Source organism: Euphorbia lathyris, chromosome 5 (assembly GCF_963576675.1).
Source record: "Euphorbia lathyris chromosome 5, ddEupLath1.1, whole genome shotgun sequence".
Lineage (NCBI taxonomy): Eukaryota > Viridiplantae > Streptophyta > Magnoliopsida > Malpighiales > Euphorbiaceae > Euphorbia > Euphorbia lathyris.
The window spans coordinates 28334995-28352523 of NC_088914.1; the positions used below are offsets into that span (position 1 = coordinate 28334995).

Below are 17529 nucleotides of genomic sequence, written 5' to 3' on the forward strand. Positions count from 1 at the left end.
GTTAATTATGAAAATTACTTTCATTTTTAAAAATAAATTTTTACATTGTTATACTTTCTCAAGTTCTTAATAGAAATGTCGTGGTTGAAGTATATCTCCATATGTGGATATATATTTTGCTTCGTAGATATATCTTATTAAAAGATCATGAAGTTATTACTGGAAAAAAAGACTATGAAATCAACTTTGTGTAGAGTATATTTCTTGTAATTGTGTCAAAAACAGTTTCAAACATGGTGTATTATTGTCTATGATATTAAAGATGAATCTTCTCTACCAATTAAGGTTGACTTAAATGGTTAATGACTTAAGCTAGATCTTGAGTTCGAGTCTTTAGAAAACTTTTATTAGTGGGGGATCCATCTAAAGGGTGTCTGACGATCCTCGAACCGAAAAATCAGACAAAAATTTTAAATATAAAACTCGATTAAAAGAGTGTATTCATTTCCCATGCATTAGAAATTTTTATTTTTAATATGTGTAATGTGACTATATGAAAACTATAAAAACTATATTTCGATTCGAGCCGTAAAAAATATAAATTTTATACACAGATGAAATTAATAATATTTTTCAATGTATTAATTTATTTATTTTTTCAAATTTAACAAGAGCTTAATGTAATAGAAAATAAAAGATCACAGACTCAATGTATTAAAAAAAATAGGAGGTTAATGAAAAAAAAAATTAGAAGCTTCACTATGTTTTTTATTTTTTTTTAATTAATTATTTTCTATTTCATATGAATTAAACAATTATCCTTCTTAAGTAAAAAAAAAATCTTAAAGAAATGGTCAAAAATAGCACTCAATACAAAATTGCTATATTACTATTTGATTTAACAATATTACATGAGAAAAAAATTCAGAAATATTTGTGGGTTGGCCTTTTTCATTCAATCTGAAAAAGGGGTTTCTCTTCCAACTCAAACTACAGAGTTCCCATTGGAAGAGATTCGCCTTCACTATCCCCGTCGATTCTTTCTTTCTTTTTCTATTCTTCGTCAATTCACGATGGCTAAAGATATATCCACTGGCGCCTCCACCGAGATGGAAGAGATTTCCGATTCCTTTACATGTTCAATTTGTCTGTAAGTTCTCTTCCTCTCCCGTGGAAATTACATCGTCTTCTCGTTTAGTTATGTTTAATTTTCCTAAGATTAACTGATTTCTTTTTGGATTTTGTACTGATTTGCTATATATTATTGTCTGTACTGTGTAAGCTATGCCGAGGATTAATTTACTTATTTTTTATATTGTCGGAGTTTGATACCCGTTTCAAACACACTTCTTAATAATTTCATCAATGTAACGGGAAGGAAATGGAGGGGTGAACTGCTAGGTAATCAGTCAGAGTATTGTTTTCCGTGGAAAATGCGCTCTAGAAACTTATTTATAATAACTTAAGAACCGGATTTTGAATAATTTTAATTTTTTATTTAATGCTGCTTTAAAATTATTTGGTTATTAATTTGGATTTATTTTAGTTTGTATTTTCTGAATTGAAGTTTGTTTTCTGTTAAAATGAAAATATGATTGTTTTTTTGGTGGCTAATCCCGAGGAAACACCAATCCTTAAAGACGGATCATTATGGGAAGCCCAGAACCACAAAAATCAGAAAAAAAAGTCCTGGATGCCTTCAAGAGGCGCTGAGTGCAGGAGGTGCTGAGAGATTTTACAGTACTCCGGTAGTAATACTTCCGGCCAATCAAAATCGTTTTGAATACCACTACATGGGCATGATTGGTGGAAAGAAAAAATATATATACACATATCAAGAATTGATTGGCCTGGAGTATTACTCCAGGAGTACCCGAGTCGCATCACACTCGTGAAGACCTAAACTGCCATCCAATCAGTTGCCATGTTCCCTTTCCGTAGGATCTGAATGAGCTGCACTTCCCAATCTCTGTCATATAGATCACGACACGCCATAATAAGCCAATAAAAGCGATGCTGTTGAACCACCTCATGACCAACAAGCCGAATTACTACCAAAGAGTCCATTTCGAATACTAACTTGCAGTAATGTCTAGCCCATGCGTACTTGAGACCAAAATACAACCCCCATAGTTTTTCCAATACTGCAGTTCAAAAAGCAAGATTCACCACCACACCTCCTAACCATTGACCATGCTCATCATGATGTAGGATCCCTCCAGCCGAAGCGAGCCCCGGGTTCCCCTTGCTTGCACCATCATTATTAAATTTAACCCATCCTGCATCCCGTCCCGAGGAACACACCTAACCAACACCTCTTTAATAGGCCGATCACAGTACCTTTGTTCTATACGGAATGCCTTTGTAATTTCTCTCGCCTTGGCCAAAATAAAATCAAGCTTATTGGGGATAATCGGGATACGAGGCTCAAAGATCAACGAACAGCGTCAGCTCACGGGATTTCATAAGTTTAAAATATGATCAATCAAAGAAAAGCTAATTTAAACTTCAATTGGTCAAAGAAAATCTATCTATTATCGGTTCCAAACTTCTAGTTTCAAAACTTTGGACCCAAATGCAAAATTTGTGTTTGAAATTGTCCAGTTTTAAGTTCATCTATAGTACAATTCCTTCCATCAACTATACTCAATTAATGCAGCCTATTGTCAGTTATAGTATTGAACACGATTATGGTGCTTCTTATTGCTGGTTACCTACCCCAAAGCAAGACATGTTCTGAAGGTTGGGGTGGGGGTAATTCTGTGAGACAGGTATTACTGTCAAACAAATGTAGCTTCTTTGAGCGATCCTTAAAGCTAGATTAGGAAATCATGTAATTGATGCATGTTAGAAATGACAAATAATTCAATTTATTTGCTAATGAATTGTGTTGTAGAATTAACTAGTTGAAATATAAAAGAACACAAATTAAGGAATTCAATTGCAAATGAATTCTTGTATTTGATGGACTATACTCTGGGATCTAGAATTTGTATCACATATACTTGCGATCTGTGCATGTTTCTTCATCTTAAATAATTTATGTCAAATATAAGATTGGACAAGTACGGAGTGTTGGGCAGTGAAAAACTGCCACATCCATAAGATGTCGGTGGCGGAGATGCGTATGTTGAGATGGATGTGTGGTCATACGAGAAAGGATCGGGTGAGTAATGAAATAATTAGGACAAAAGTAGGGGTCACATCTATTGAGAATAAAATGAGAGAAAACCGACTAAGGTGGTTTGGCCATGTGAGACGTAGAGCGCTTGATGCGCCGGTTAGGAGAACCGAACAGTGGCAAAGGGATGTAGTGGCGAGGGGTAGGGGAAGACCTAAGCAAACTTGGAGGAGGGTGATCGAGAGTGATATGAGTTTACTGGGAATTGAGGAAAATATGGTAGTGGATGGGACAGAGTGGAGGGAGCGAATCTGTGTCGCTGACACGACTTGATTTCATGGTTTTATATGATGGTTCATGTTAGCCGACCCCGAATCATTTCGGGACTAAGGCTTTGTTGTTGTTGTTGTTGTTGTATAAGATTGGACAAGTAATTTTTCTCTGGGGGATGCAAGAAATCAATTGGTTACACTAGTCATGTGGCAAAACCTATGTCATTTATTTTAAATCAAGCGTTATTATTATAGCTGTTGCTATTATTAGGTTGGAAGCTATGGATAATGTGGGATGTGGATGGTTTTTGGTCTTATTTATGTTTTCTGTTAGTTTCCTTATGGTCCCTATCTTTATTTCCTTATTTAGTGGATGACGCTAAAATTGATTCTTCATCTGGTTTCAGGGATCTTCTGTACAAACCTGTAGTACTCTGTAAGTCATCATGTTTCTTGTGGAAGATGCTTACTTTTAGAAGTATCAAATCCTAAATTAATACTTTTTTCTCTTTTATCCTTTTTGGTTGTAGCTTGTGGGCATGTTTCCTGTTTCTGGTGCGTCCACAAATCAATGGATTCCATACATGAGTCCCATTGTCCAATTTGCAGGCATCCATATTATCATTTTCCAACCATATCTTGGACCCTGCATCTTTTGCTCCTGAAGCTGTATCCTATTGCCTATAGGATAAGAGAAGAACAAATTCTAGGTAAGCTTCATAAATTAGAGTTTATCTTTCACTTAGTTCCATGGTATACAATGTGCACACTCCTATTTACTACAGCGGACTTGATTTGCTGTTGGAGATTGAAGATGAAAATATAGCCTGATAAATGAAACATACCATGTGGCCTTTTTGCATTTTTTAATCTACAGCCTAAAAATATGTAGAAAATCCGAAGGATCCATTGAAGATACTTCTCTTTTGCTTATAGGAATAATTTGGTGTTTGAAGAAGACACTCATAGAACTTCGTGAGATTGTTGATATGAACTGATGTTTTCTTGCATAGGGTTTCGTTGCGTAGGTGAAATTAGTTTTTTGTGAAATAGTTAATCTGTAGTGACAGTGAAATCTAGTACTGTAAGTGTGTTTGATTCTCATTTTTTAACTCCTTTTTGTTTTTTTTACTTCAAATAGTAAAATACAAGTGTTTGGTTAGGATTGAGAAACAATTGTTGATTGCTATTTTGGAAGGACAATAACATACATTAAACAACTAACAACAATAACAAAAAGTGGATAACAACAGCTGAACCAAACGGGTGCTGAGTAGGCATATTCCTATGTTGACCCAGTGATTTTTCCACTGTATTTACCTTTCATTGACATTATTTTTAGTGAACTCTCGACATTGTTTTTTCACTATAATTACCTTTCATTGATATTAAAGCACTTTTAATTAGTTAATTCAACAAAAGCTTGAATCACACAACTTGTAACACACTTTCAAGTAACATTAGAGGCATAATATTAACTCCTAGTAGTTATGTCAGTATCCAATTCCTTGTACTACAAGTGTATCCTTTATAAGCTCACCTTATATCAAGTCCTCCAAAGGTCATGATCTCCAGCCAACACATTGCGCCATGACATCCCAACTAAAGAATGAAGTTACTTGAGTTACACTTATAATTTTACTAATTATTATGAAGCATCAATCATAACTTCCATGCTCTAAAGTCCTTTCATTAAACATCCTCATCTTGACTAGAGCCACAGAATGCCAAGCTCCTTTGGTGGAACAAAGATATAACTTGATTTTGTAGTGAACTCAATCGAAAGATTTAACCTTCACAGAAGGTTGATGTTTATTATACTTACATGACTGAAATGTCCAAAGTGTAAATGAATAAATGAGTAGTAAAAAGGGACAAAGATATGTAGTAAGTGTTTGCCGTAGAATTATGAATTTGCTAGCATTAATGTGGCCACTCATTAATCACATTTTATTTCTGTCATGTATTCTTTACTCAATCAGATCACTAGGGATGACGTGTGTGTCATCTTATATATAGTGATTAGCAAACGTTCCTGAAATATTGTGTGTGGAATTGAGTATCTGTGCCACCACAAAAAGAGATCACAGTTAATGCATCCGGTAAAGAATGCCTCCAACTTCCTTGATCCTGATTCTATAATCAACATACTCATATAGTTTTGGAGGATGTACCCATCATATGCATTCAAGTTTCAGTTTAATCACTCATGTTCTAACCATACAAAGTGGCACTTAAATTAGCTGGTTGACTTCTGATAATGGCATTATTGTATCATTAACATTGCTGATCAGGGTGTTTTAATCCACATTTTTACTTTCTCATATACCAGAGGAAGAAAAAGAAATGGAGTTTTTCTCACCACAGTTTGATTCCAATGCACATGAATCACATTCTCATAAAGAGCACGATCTGAGCGATCACCTACATCCTTCATGCACTATTTCAAAGTGCAACTCATTGTCAAAGCCTTGCTCTACGGGGAACGAGGAGCCAAAGGGAAGTTGCAAGCAGTTGGCAGTGACAGATGTAGAGTGCACTTCATGCAAACAAGTGCTTTTCCATCCAGTTTTTCTTAATTGTGGCCATGGTAACATTTTACATTTGAAATAGCCATCTGATTTACTATATGTACCATCATCAAATAGCTTGACAATGGTCTTTTATTGTCTTCATCTTGTTTCAGGGTATTGTGAGACTTGCATCTCATGTCCAGTTGTTGAGATGCTTAAATGTCAAGTTTGTCAATCTCCGCATCCAGCTGGTTTGCCTAAAATCTGTTTGGAGCTTGATCAATTTTTGGAGAAACAATTCCCTAGAGATTATGCCTTGAGAAGGGAAGCTGTTCAGCTTAAACAAGTACAGATCAAGAATGAGAACAGCACTGAAAACAGCACTGCAAAGAACACTAGCTGTATGTTTGCTCTTCTCCCTTAACTGATTTATTTTCCCTTTGATATTCCTGCTTTTGTTTCATTCCTTCCATCATTTTTCTCTGGGGTATTTAAATTTACCTATTAAGAAAACTCGGTTGTCCTTGGACAAGTAAATATTGCGAAATGAAACAGAGCGTCATAACTGAGCATGTTTTCGAATATCTAATCTCTCGTCAAGATTTTCATTCATTCTCTCCCCAAAGGCATTTATTTCGTTTTGTTTACTTTAGGTTTCAGTCTGAATTATAAATAGCACATTCATTTATGGTGGTCTTTTGTTTCAATGTCATTATGTAATGCAATTTTTAAATTTTCTTGAGAAATTATCACTTACGCATTGTCTGCACCAGGTTCTACTAAAGCTAGTAAAAAAGGTTTTCGATTTTCATCTGGGACGAATGAAGAGTTTTCCCCTTCAAAGATTCATCTTGGAGTTGGCTGCGATTATTGTGGGGTAATATTCAGTCCTCCATTTCATGCAGTTTATGCAGGTCCATCATTTTATTGACATGAGACATTCAGCACCGAATGCACTAGAAAACTTGGTTATTTGATGTAGACAAGTTGCCACCAATGGCTGGATTTTTAAACTTGCAATACGCACATAGCTGTTTAGAAAGAGCATAATGTCCACCAGTTACTTCACTCCTCTGAACATCAGGAATATTGATAAAAACAGAAATAGAAACACAGAACAAATAAAGAAATAGAGAATTGTATTGATGAATTTGTATGAAATAAACAGAAAAGGAAAGATAGAATGAACTTCCCTCTTTGCTCAAAGAACAGCGCCAAACGCACAAATGGTGCTTACTAACATAAAAAATTTCATCCCCCTTCTTATCCTCCACTACTACTATATGTATACTAACTACAACTCTCTCTTCACTAATCAGACCCTAAACCATGTGTCCCTCAATTCCCATATTACCCTTTATGCCTATTAGTATTAGCATATTCTCTATCAAATATCATATTCCAGTCGCAGTAAATTGATATGATGTAATAGAACTCTTTCATGTACAAGCAAATACAACCACATTCAGATCATTTGCTATGAAATACGCTAATCAAAGATGATAAAATTCCCTCCATGCCCCCTTCTTTCTGCCTTTGTCTGTGTCTTTATGCATTTGTGTGCATGTTTGCTAATGCTGCCTGTTACAGAAGATGTTGTATATGTTAATTTGAATTCATTGTAAGAACTGGAATCTTTTCTGAGTTTCTTCTTTGTGTACTTGGAATGAGAATATGGACATCTCTTAGAAATCCAAAACTTGATGAGGTGAGAGGCTAGATTAACCATTTTATGGGTCATTCCATCTTCGAATCTAGTGTTTGCTTCCAATCAATGTTGTTTCATTGGATTAACATTATCCAGACTGCTGTAATAATTATTTGTTTCAACAGATGTATCCTATAATTGGAGATAGATACAAATGCGAAGATTGCTTTGAGAAAATCGGTTTTGACCTTTGTGGAGACTGCTATAACACTAACTCTAAGCGTCCTGGGAGGTTTAATCAGCAGCATACACCAGAACATAAGTTTGTGCAGAAAGATGCCGAATACCTTTGCATTCCACCCGATCAATTAGAGGATTTTCAGATTGCTATTACCAGTTATATTGGTCCTCCGATAAATATACCAGAAGATGAATCCCAGGATTCTCCTACACACGCCAATGCCAATGAGAATGATGGAAGCTGTTAGTTCCCTCCTGATAGTGCAGACAGATGATGAATAAGGAAATAGGTTGATCCTGATATCTGCACCCATAATGCTGATGATTAATACTTAACTCAATCTAACAGTTAAAACTATCTCTGTGAGCGTTTGTTTCTCCAGGTGTGCTGTCTTTTTTACTTTGCTGGCGGAATTCTCACTTCCTCAGATTATATATTAAGAGCATGGTGGTGAAAGAAAGATCGATTTGGTTAAACACATAGGTCAGTGCATTTCTGTTCTTCTTGCCCCTTTCGGTACATAGTTTTTGTTGACATCTGCAGCCTAATGCCTTGTGATCCTAACATTCTCCTTGTGAGAAAGGTTACATATTTTCAGGGCAGGCTTCATGTTGTACTCTTTTGTATAACATTAATTCAGTTTGTTTATGCAAAATGTTCTATGTATTCTCCATGGTTTGTTTTTGTTTGTCATTTACAATGTGGTTATTATATTATAAAGGGATAAGGTCCAATATGCCCCTAACGTTTTTGGGGAGTGCGAATAATATTCTTAACGTAAGAAATAGTAAAAAAATTTCTTTTACGTTTTCATCTTAGAGCAATTTTATGCCATGATAGCAAGACATCTCCCAATTAACTGAACTCTTAAAACGGGACTATACCAAGGGAATGGGGAGATAGGGTTTGTGCATCTTATTTTCTAATTGCATCCCATTATATGAAGGGCTCTGTACTTCTTTTTTCAGCGCAGGTCTGACGATATTGTTTTGGTCTGGGTAGGGGCACATTTTTATTTTTAACCCAAACCTATATGGGTTGAGTTATTCTTTGCACTCCAAGCAATCGACGATTAACTCTGCTACTACTTGGGCGCAAAATTGTAAATTGTTCAATTGGAAATATTGAAAGTCAAAGTTTTTATCGTTTTTTTTTTTTTTTTTAATGTTAGAGGTAAACTTGGACTTTATTCCTATATAAAAGAAAGATGATGCATGCTTTGGGGGCTGTCTATTTCTGCCAGTTTAGTTTACTCTTCTTCTACAGGCTGCAAGGCTATAATCTAATTTTGAACTTGGCCCAATTAGTTAACAAACCTCTTATTGAGTCGACAATCATCTTACTCATTTGCCTAAGTGCAATACGCATTAAATTTTAGGGAAAACGCATAATCAGGCTTCTGACTTTATGATTTTTATACATTAAGCATCTAGTTTTTCAATTTAACACATTGAATCTTTAATCAATTATAATATACACATTGAGCCGATTAATAGTATTAACATTAGGTTAAAAGCGCATGATTTTTTTTATAGTTCAAAAGGAGATTTTTGTATGTTTGATGTGGTTATAAGGGAAGGATAACGAGAATCTTTAATTCTCCAAATAAAGATGATTTTAAACTTGATTTGTTAAAAATGTAATATCAGATGCAAATAGAGATATAAAATACGTCATCCCAATAGAGAATGGATCTAGTATGTTGCTAAAAAAAAGTTCATATATGGTGAGGGTTCAGTGTGCCAAATTATGGTAGTATGGGTTTAATTACTAAAAATAAAGTTGATCTTAAGATTTTTTTTCTGAATTTATGAATAATTTGCAAGTAATTGAATGTTAAAATTATGTAGGTTTGAATTTAGTACTACTTAAAGAAAATTAATATTAATTAATTGTTTGATATTTTCTTACTAATGCATCTTTGTATCAAGGTGCCTTCTATGGTTATTTTGTTTTTGACAAAGTACCATTACTTGGTGTGTTATCACCATTGGATGATGAAGCATAAGATTAATCCAATGGTGAAAACACACAAAGTAAGCATAGCCTTTACCTTGTATCAATAGAGTAAAACTGTTAATTTATGTTGCTCTAAATTGAGTATAAAACTATAAATGAATAGGTTAATTTTAGTTTTAAAAGAAAAAAAAGAGGAAAAGAAAAAAAAAATCATTTTTTATAAAGATGATCGAGCAACTATAACAGAACTATAAATAGATAAAAGAAAAAAAAAAGATTTCATAAGGAAATAATAGATATATATGCTTATTTTGTTTTTTTTAAAGTAAGTTTTATTTGTTTTTTCTATTATTGGATTAGTTTATTTTGTCAAAGTTTATCACCATCTAATTGTTGGAATGATGGAAAAACAAAATAAGCATAGGTATAGCCTAATCTATATATATAAATTTAGCTATGATTATTTAGTGAAAGCAGATAAGAGTGAGTTTTTCATTTTTAAGTTTTATTAACCATTCTGAAATTATACATTAAAAAGGTGTAGGGATCCTCTAGAGTTAAAAAGCCTTTAGAGTTGGTGGAGTTATAATCTCAACCATTAATTACAAAATTAATGGATGAGATTTAATTGATAAATTTTAATATTTAATTAGTCATTTATTGATCAATCAAATCTCATCCATTCATTTTGCAATTAATGGTTGAGATGATTACAACTCCACTGACTCTAGAGGATCCCTAGGCATTAAAAAGATCCAATTTTGGGTGATGTGTTGTTATTGTGTTATAGGTTGAAAAAACATAACATAGTGCCAAAACTGTATTTGTGTTGTAAATAAATGTGAACTCTGGAAAAAAGAGGAGGGGAGTAGAATAATAGGAAGATTCGGAGCAGGAAAAAGGCGGGAGGACGTGAAAGAAGAGTTAAAAGTGGGGAATTGTAGTTGATTGAGATCCGAGCAGTTGTATGATTGGACGTTAATACTTTGTGTATTTATTATTATTATTATGAGTGGGTGCGAGGATTAGGGTTTTCAGGAGATTCGTTTCAAAGTTAGAAATTTCTAGGAATCCAATGCGTTTTCTCATCCGTTCTTTACTTTGTCTTTCTCCTCAATTCTTCCTTTTTTTATTATTTTTTTTTATTTACCAAAAATTTATGAACAAATCTTATAAGTTTAGATTTAATTTAACCCTATAAAAACGAACTGGTTTAATTAAATTGATTTTATGAATTATCAAATAGTAGAAAGGTACATGTATCAAATTATATATATGACTAAGTTAGCCAAAATATATTGGCACTGTTTTATAAATAGTTGTTAGCTGATTATATTAACGGTTAGTTGATTATCTTTTTTGTTAACTGATTTAACTAGTTGATTGTGTAAATTTGGTTGGTAAAACTTAGCTGTTTATATAAAATAATAAATAAGAATATAGTAAAACTTTTATTTGGAGTTAAAATATAGTAATTAGGGGTAAAAGTATCCTTCAAAAAAATGGAACAGTCAATTTTTTGATAATTACATTTTTGGACATAATAAGTTTTTCAAACCTCCTATGTAAATATACATACGAGTTTTATACATTTTGAGGGTATACAATATTGGATATTATATAGAATTTATAAAAATTGATTTTAAGGGTTTTAAATAAAATCAAGTAGGTTAAACTTTTTTAAAAGATAAAAATTATTTTTGACATGTTTTAATTTTAAATTGATATATGTTTGGATATATACTTTTTAAATAAAATGTATACATATTTATTTCAGAACATTATTAGGTAATGTATTTAAATAATAAGTTACATATATTTGGAAATTATTATATATAAATGGTGATATATGTGAATTTTATGGATAAAAATATATTATTGGATAACATATTTTATATAGTAAAATGTCATTAGTATACATTTGTAAATGGATATAGTATTGGATGTTATATTATTGTTGAGTTAGGCTTAGGGATGGCAACATGTAACAAGTAGGGTACTCGCGGGTAGTGTCAATTTTAAATCTTTACCCGTTTATTTTGTAATTATCTGTATCTGTCACATTACCTTAACGGATATGTTTTTTACATATCAAACATGTCTAGTTTAATTCGCAGGTACTCGCGGGTACATCCTTACCCGTTAAGAATCAATAAATAAAACAAAAAATATTACAAATTTAATAAAGTATAAATTTAATAAATCATCCATCTAAAAATTGAACAAATTGAACCTTAATTAATAAGAATAAAGTAGCTCAGTGGTATCATTTAATGGTTAAAAATAAAAGGATGGGGTTCAAATCTCACATTTTACATCTAAAAAACAATAATATTTTTTAATATATATAAAAGAGTTATGACGGATATCGGGTACCCTATGGGGTATTCATATACCCGTTCCATTACCCCAACGGGTAATGATTTTGATTCCATACCTGTCTCATACCCTTTTATACAGGGTACGGGTAGTCCCATTAGGATCGGATAGTGCCGGATATCCACATGTACAGTACCTGTTACCATCCCTAGTTAGGCTCATTTCAAAGTCAAAGTTAATCTAATCTCGAATCTAATTAACCTTGTTAGACACTATATAGTTTAAGTTTTGTTAATTGACTTATCAAATTAGTAAGTTTAAAATGAATGTTGTGATTTAAATAAATGTTTTTGGATAAAAACGTGGAATATGTTTCAAAGGAAATTGAACTATGAATGTCTCTAAGGCATAGAACCTTATAGTGTCGTAATTATAATCAATTATTGGATAAGTAAATCATGAGATGATTTTGGAGATTCGATTTATGCAATTTCAAATTCGGTCATGGTATATTTTAATTGGTAAAACAAATTGGTTTTTGATGTGATATATTTTTTTTGATGTGATATATTTTTTTTCGTGATGGGCTTATGCTTTAAAATTGATGGGTTGTAATTTACAAGTTTACAAATACGGTTTATGTGCCATTTCAAGTATGTTGTAATTTTTTTTATAGATTGGTAAGTTCAAATTATGTAATCCAAGGAGAAGGAGAAAATCCAGATACAGAAGCTCGGGCCCATACCTGGAGTTGGAGCCAGAACTTCAAGTTTTTCGATTATGTAAAAGTTTAAAACTTTTTGCAAGACTGTACTAGATTAGCTCATTTCATATCATTTTATTTATTTGTTTATTTATTTAATTTATAGCATGTAAACTGCGCGCTGAAATCCACGAGTCGTTTAAAGCTGTTTTAAAAGTCGCTTTAAAATCAATAAATAAAATCACTCGATATTCACAAACGAGCCTTGTCAAAACATCGATTATCTAACAAAGGTTGTGCCAAAGTCGGGTGCATTGGATCATTTTTGTGAGGCAATGGTTTTGGTATGGGATACACCTAACGTTAGGTTGGTGGTTTGACTTAACGTGGATCTCCGACAAACCTTGGCTCTAAGCATATATTGGGAAGTGCCAAGTCCTAAAGACTATTCCCTCCAAACTGAAAGTTACACATGATATTATTAAATAGTCCTAGCTAAATAACCAAGGGTTAGTTTACAAACTAAGTCGAGACTAAATTGGGATCTCGACTCACTAAGTAAAAGCATACTAAAACATGAATTAAGTTATAAGGATATTAGTTAATTTGAGTGAGAAGAAATAAAAGACCTTACAATTTTAACCAACTTTAATTTTTCCATGTACACTTTAATATGGCTAGTTCAACAACCTCTTTTATTCTAAAGACCATCTTCAAGTAGGACAAATTGAATGAGAACAATTTGATTGATTTGGCCCGGGATTTAAGGATATTCCTTGTTCAACAAAAGAAGGAATGTATTCTTGAAGGGCACATTCATGTCACTCCAGCCCTGAACGTCGAAAAGATCGCCTAAGGTGTCTATCTAGAATATAGAGTATGTGGAAACATTGAATGCGATATCTGGGATATCGAAAAACATTACTAGGTTAGGATTTGTAAAATCGACAATTCGTACCCTTTATCATAGTGCCAGTAAATATCTTCACGTGATGGAAACAGGACTGATGCACGAGCTCTAAGAGCCCCGGTCATTTTAAAACCCATACACACACTTGGGGAATTACATCTCAATGAAACTTGATTGAAATGTAAAGATCGATAAATTTGGGGTAGATAACAATATCGAGGGGTTGACTGCAAGCCAGGTTGACTGTTGCATGATGGTCATGTCAAGTCAATAGGGATAAGATCTTATTTAGTTGGTACTAGTGCAAGTGGGAGATTGTTGAAGTATGCCCTAGTCTCGAGACATTATATTTGACGAAACTATTAACTATAAGGCTATAATCTGTTAAGTCAGCTTACTTGTATAAGCTGATTAACAAAGTATCCAAGATTAGTAAGCTGCTCATGTTTGTCAGGTTGATGACCTGGTCAAGTGAAGTCGTGAGGCAACAAGATACTAAAGTAAATATCCCTAGTTTGTTATTATGTGGGAACGATAACTAACTAAAGATTATTGTGTGCCTTGATTGTAATAGTGTTTCACCGATTACAGACATTGGATGTCAAATCTGGGGCAGTAATGTTTATGAAGTAGTAAACTCTAGATTGATCCGCTATGAGAACACCACATGGTTAGAATAGTCATAGGCGGTTTTCATGTAACACTTTAGGTTGAATCCTTACGTCAAGTCCACTATGGGACCTAGATGGCTTGTAGTGTACTTTGATTGATCGCGTAATGGGCATGTAATAAGGAAAGTATGGGTTCAGCGTCATGATTAGAAAGCATAAGTGAAGCAAGGGATTGTTGAATCTCTTATAGAGATTAGATATCAGCGGTCATTTGGCTAGTGGGACTGAGAAGCGTGTGACCCACCTAAATGAGGTAATGTGTAATTTCTTATTTGATCTTATTAGTTCACTAAAGATCAAGGAAACGTCCGAGAAACAGATGAGGGTGACTTAACCGCGCCTCGTGTTGGACATGATATAGCATAACAATGGATTACTTTAGAGGTTACCATTAATTAAGTTGTCGAAAGTTACACATGAGATTACTATTAGAGTTGGGTAATCATTTTCTTTTAATTAGATTAAATTAGAAATATAAACTTATATATATATGTATAGAAAATAATATTAGATATTATTAATAAATTTTTAATTGAGATACAATCACACATTTAATTAAATTAGAGTTTAATTAAAGTAAGATTTTAGGGAGAGTTTTTAGTTAAGTGAAAAACTATTTTTTATCCCTTAAACCCAATGTGCCTCCCAGTCCTAAACTACGTTTGGGATTTTTTTTAATTAAATTAATTATTTCTAATAAGTATAGAGTTGTTTATTTCAAAATTCGGAATTGGAATCAAAATCAGAATACAAAAAATTAAAATTTATTTATTTATATTAAATAATATAATAAAATATTACATATATTAATGAATCATATTTTATATAATATTTGTTTGAAGAAAATCACATATAGGATTAAATTGGATTAATATGTGCATGTGGTAATTAGTAGAAATTGTAAACAAAACGTGGCTTGGTTAAAAAGGGATAAATAAATCAAACCTGGGATCCGTTCATTTTAGTTAAATTTCAAAGGGAATGAGAATGTAATTTGATTAATGGAAAGTGGGAAGGGAATCAATAATTCTACAAATAGGGGAATGTGATCCTCATTCCTAAATTAAATTGGTAAAACCACACATTAAGAAAAGTAATGAACCTTCTCATTCTCATTCCATGCCATAAATTTATCTAACCAAACAAGAATAAGAGAGAGCTAGCCTCCCCCTACAATGTATTTGGTCAAGGATTATTTTTTGGTACAAGGAATTTATTATGGTGATTGCAAGTTACGTCTAATTCTTATTTCGCAAGTGTGATTATAGAGGGAGCTCAATTTTCACCTCCTAATATCGATTTAAAGACATCAATCAAAAGGAACGTCACTCACTCTATGGTATAAGGTGATTAATCCTTTAACTTTATTCTAGATATGTGGTCTGCGGGAATCAGATGCTTCTATGTTTTATATTTTGTTTTCCGCCTTTAAAACATGTATGAAAATCCAATATCTTCTTTTAGGATTGAAACCACTAAGTTTGTAAATGGATTTTCAAATGGAAAATGAAGAGAGACAAAACAATTGATAAGTATAAGGAAAGATTGGTTAGAAAAGGTTATAGACAAAAATAAGACTTTGATTACTTTGATACATGCTTTAATGTATCAAGGATAACTTTTATTAGGATGATATTTGCAATCACCACTCTACAGAAGCTTGAAGTACATCAAATGGATGTTAATATAACTTTCCTGAATGGAGACCTTCATGAAGAGATCTACATGGAACAACTTCAAGATTGTGTAGCTCCAGGTTAGAAAAGAAAAGTTTGTAAAATGGTGAAGTCTTTGTATGGATTAAAGTAAACACCAAAACAATGGCACAAAAAGTTTGATGATGTCATGGTGAAAAATTACTATAAGATAAACGAGTGTGACAAATGTGTATATGTCAAAACTACAAACGAAGGATATATCATTTTATGTTTGTATATTGATGACATACTCACTATGGGAGTAAAGACAATATGGTAAAAGTACTAACATGTTAAACTCGATATTTGATATGAAAGATATGGAGAAGTGCTACATCGACCCCCATGAACCTTTGAAAACTTATAACCTTCAGTTAGAGCTATGTCTGATATGATGATAATAAGAGGATTGACGATTATGTAGAGGGTAAAGACAAGCAATATCGAGAACCCACCACATGATATAAGGATAAGCATCATGGTGAGAAACCAATGGTACATCAGTAAAAGAAACGAGGAACCCCTGCTAGTCCCAAATTGAAGAGATGACCGTTACTAAACCCCTTTTGATAGTCATTAAGGGGAGAATGTATAGATCAAAGAAGACCATTATTCTAGTGTATCATGGTATCCCTCAAGGGTACTCCTGGGGGTTCCATTATAATATCACAAGCAATCTAATACCTTTTGGCAGTAGACAAAGTTGTCGTCAAAAGAAAAATATGGCAGGTGGCACAGAAAGATGGGACACAAGACAAGGATTTTTGTTGATAGGAAAAACAAAGGTAGAAAACTCATCGGCAACCCAACAACAAGAAATGGTTGAAGACCCTAAATGGGAAATATACCAAGGTGAGGTCTATGTTATTAAAGAGGGGAAGCCATCCTACAATACGGAGTCCTCGGTTCAGAAGATGAGAAAAGGAATCATGAAAGAAGCATTCCACATGCTACCTCTATTATTCATATCTCATAATAAGACTCGTATTGTTTCCTTTGTTATCAAGAAATCCTGATTTTGGTGGATCCTCGTGGACACAAGTAGTTCAATCAATCTCAATCATGGACAACTTTGGAGAAAATGCAAGTATCAAATAAACGTATCTGCAAGGGTAATTTTCCTCTGGTGGGGTTATCACACATTGAAATCATGGTGTTAATGGTGATGAATTTGGCACTTACTTTATTCGAGGGAGACCGGCATATCCAATCAAGTAACTTTGTCATCATAGACATTCCTCTAACTTATGATGCCATTTTGGGAAGATCATTACTAGCCAATATCGATGCCTAAATCAGTTTTCATAGCCTCACTCTTACTGTACCACTAGATGAGGCACATATTGTCATACAAGGAGATAAAAAAAGTGGCAATAGAGATTCATTGGGCTTTCATGGCTCCCACAACTAACACCCTAGTGATAGAGAGCCTATAAGGGATTGATGAGTTAAAAGGATACATCCTTGAACCTCTCATACCTATCTTATCATTCTCATAGTTAGAAGAAAAAACTCTGGAGTTAGGCTCGCCGCTA

General features: G+C 33.3%; 1 protein-coding gene across 6 annotated transcripts; it reads left to right on the top strand.

Annotated features, from left to right (window-relative positions):
* The first annotated feature begins 856 nt into the window (after positions 1-856).
* LOC136230060 (E3 ubiquitin-protein ligase PRT1) lies at positions 857-8938 on the top strand. Of its 6 annotated transcripts, none has more exons than XR_010689260.1 (9): positions 857-1090; positions 3741-3769; positions 3864-4043; positions 5666-5923; positions 6020-6247; positions 6620-6723; positions 7680-8024; positions 8118-8218; positions 8704-8937. XR_010689260.1 is itself a non-coding variant. In XM_066018997.1 (8 exons), exons 1-7 carry the CDS (start codon positions 1014-1016, stop codon positions 7980-7982), a joined length of 1179 nt encoding a protein of 392 aa, XP_065875069.1. In that variant the 5' UTR covers positions 857-1013; the 3' UTR covers positions 7983-8024; positions 8118-8408. The 6 variants fall into 6 exon arrangements, 2 of the variants coding, with proteins under 2 accessions (XP_065875069.1, XP_065875068.1); XR_010689259.1 differs by having other exon boundaries at positions 8709-8937; XR_010689258.1 differs by having other exon boundaries at positions 7680-8218; positions 8704-8938.
* The last annotated feature ends 8591 nt before the right edge of the window (positions 8939-17529 follow it).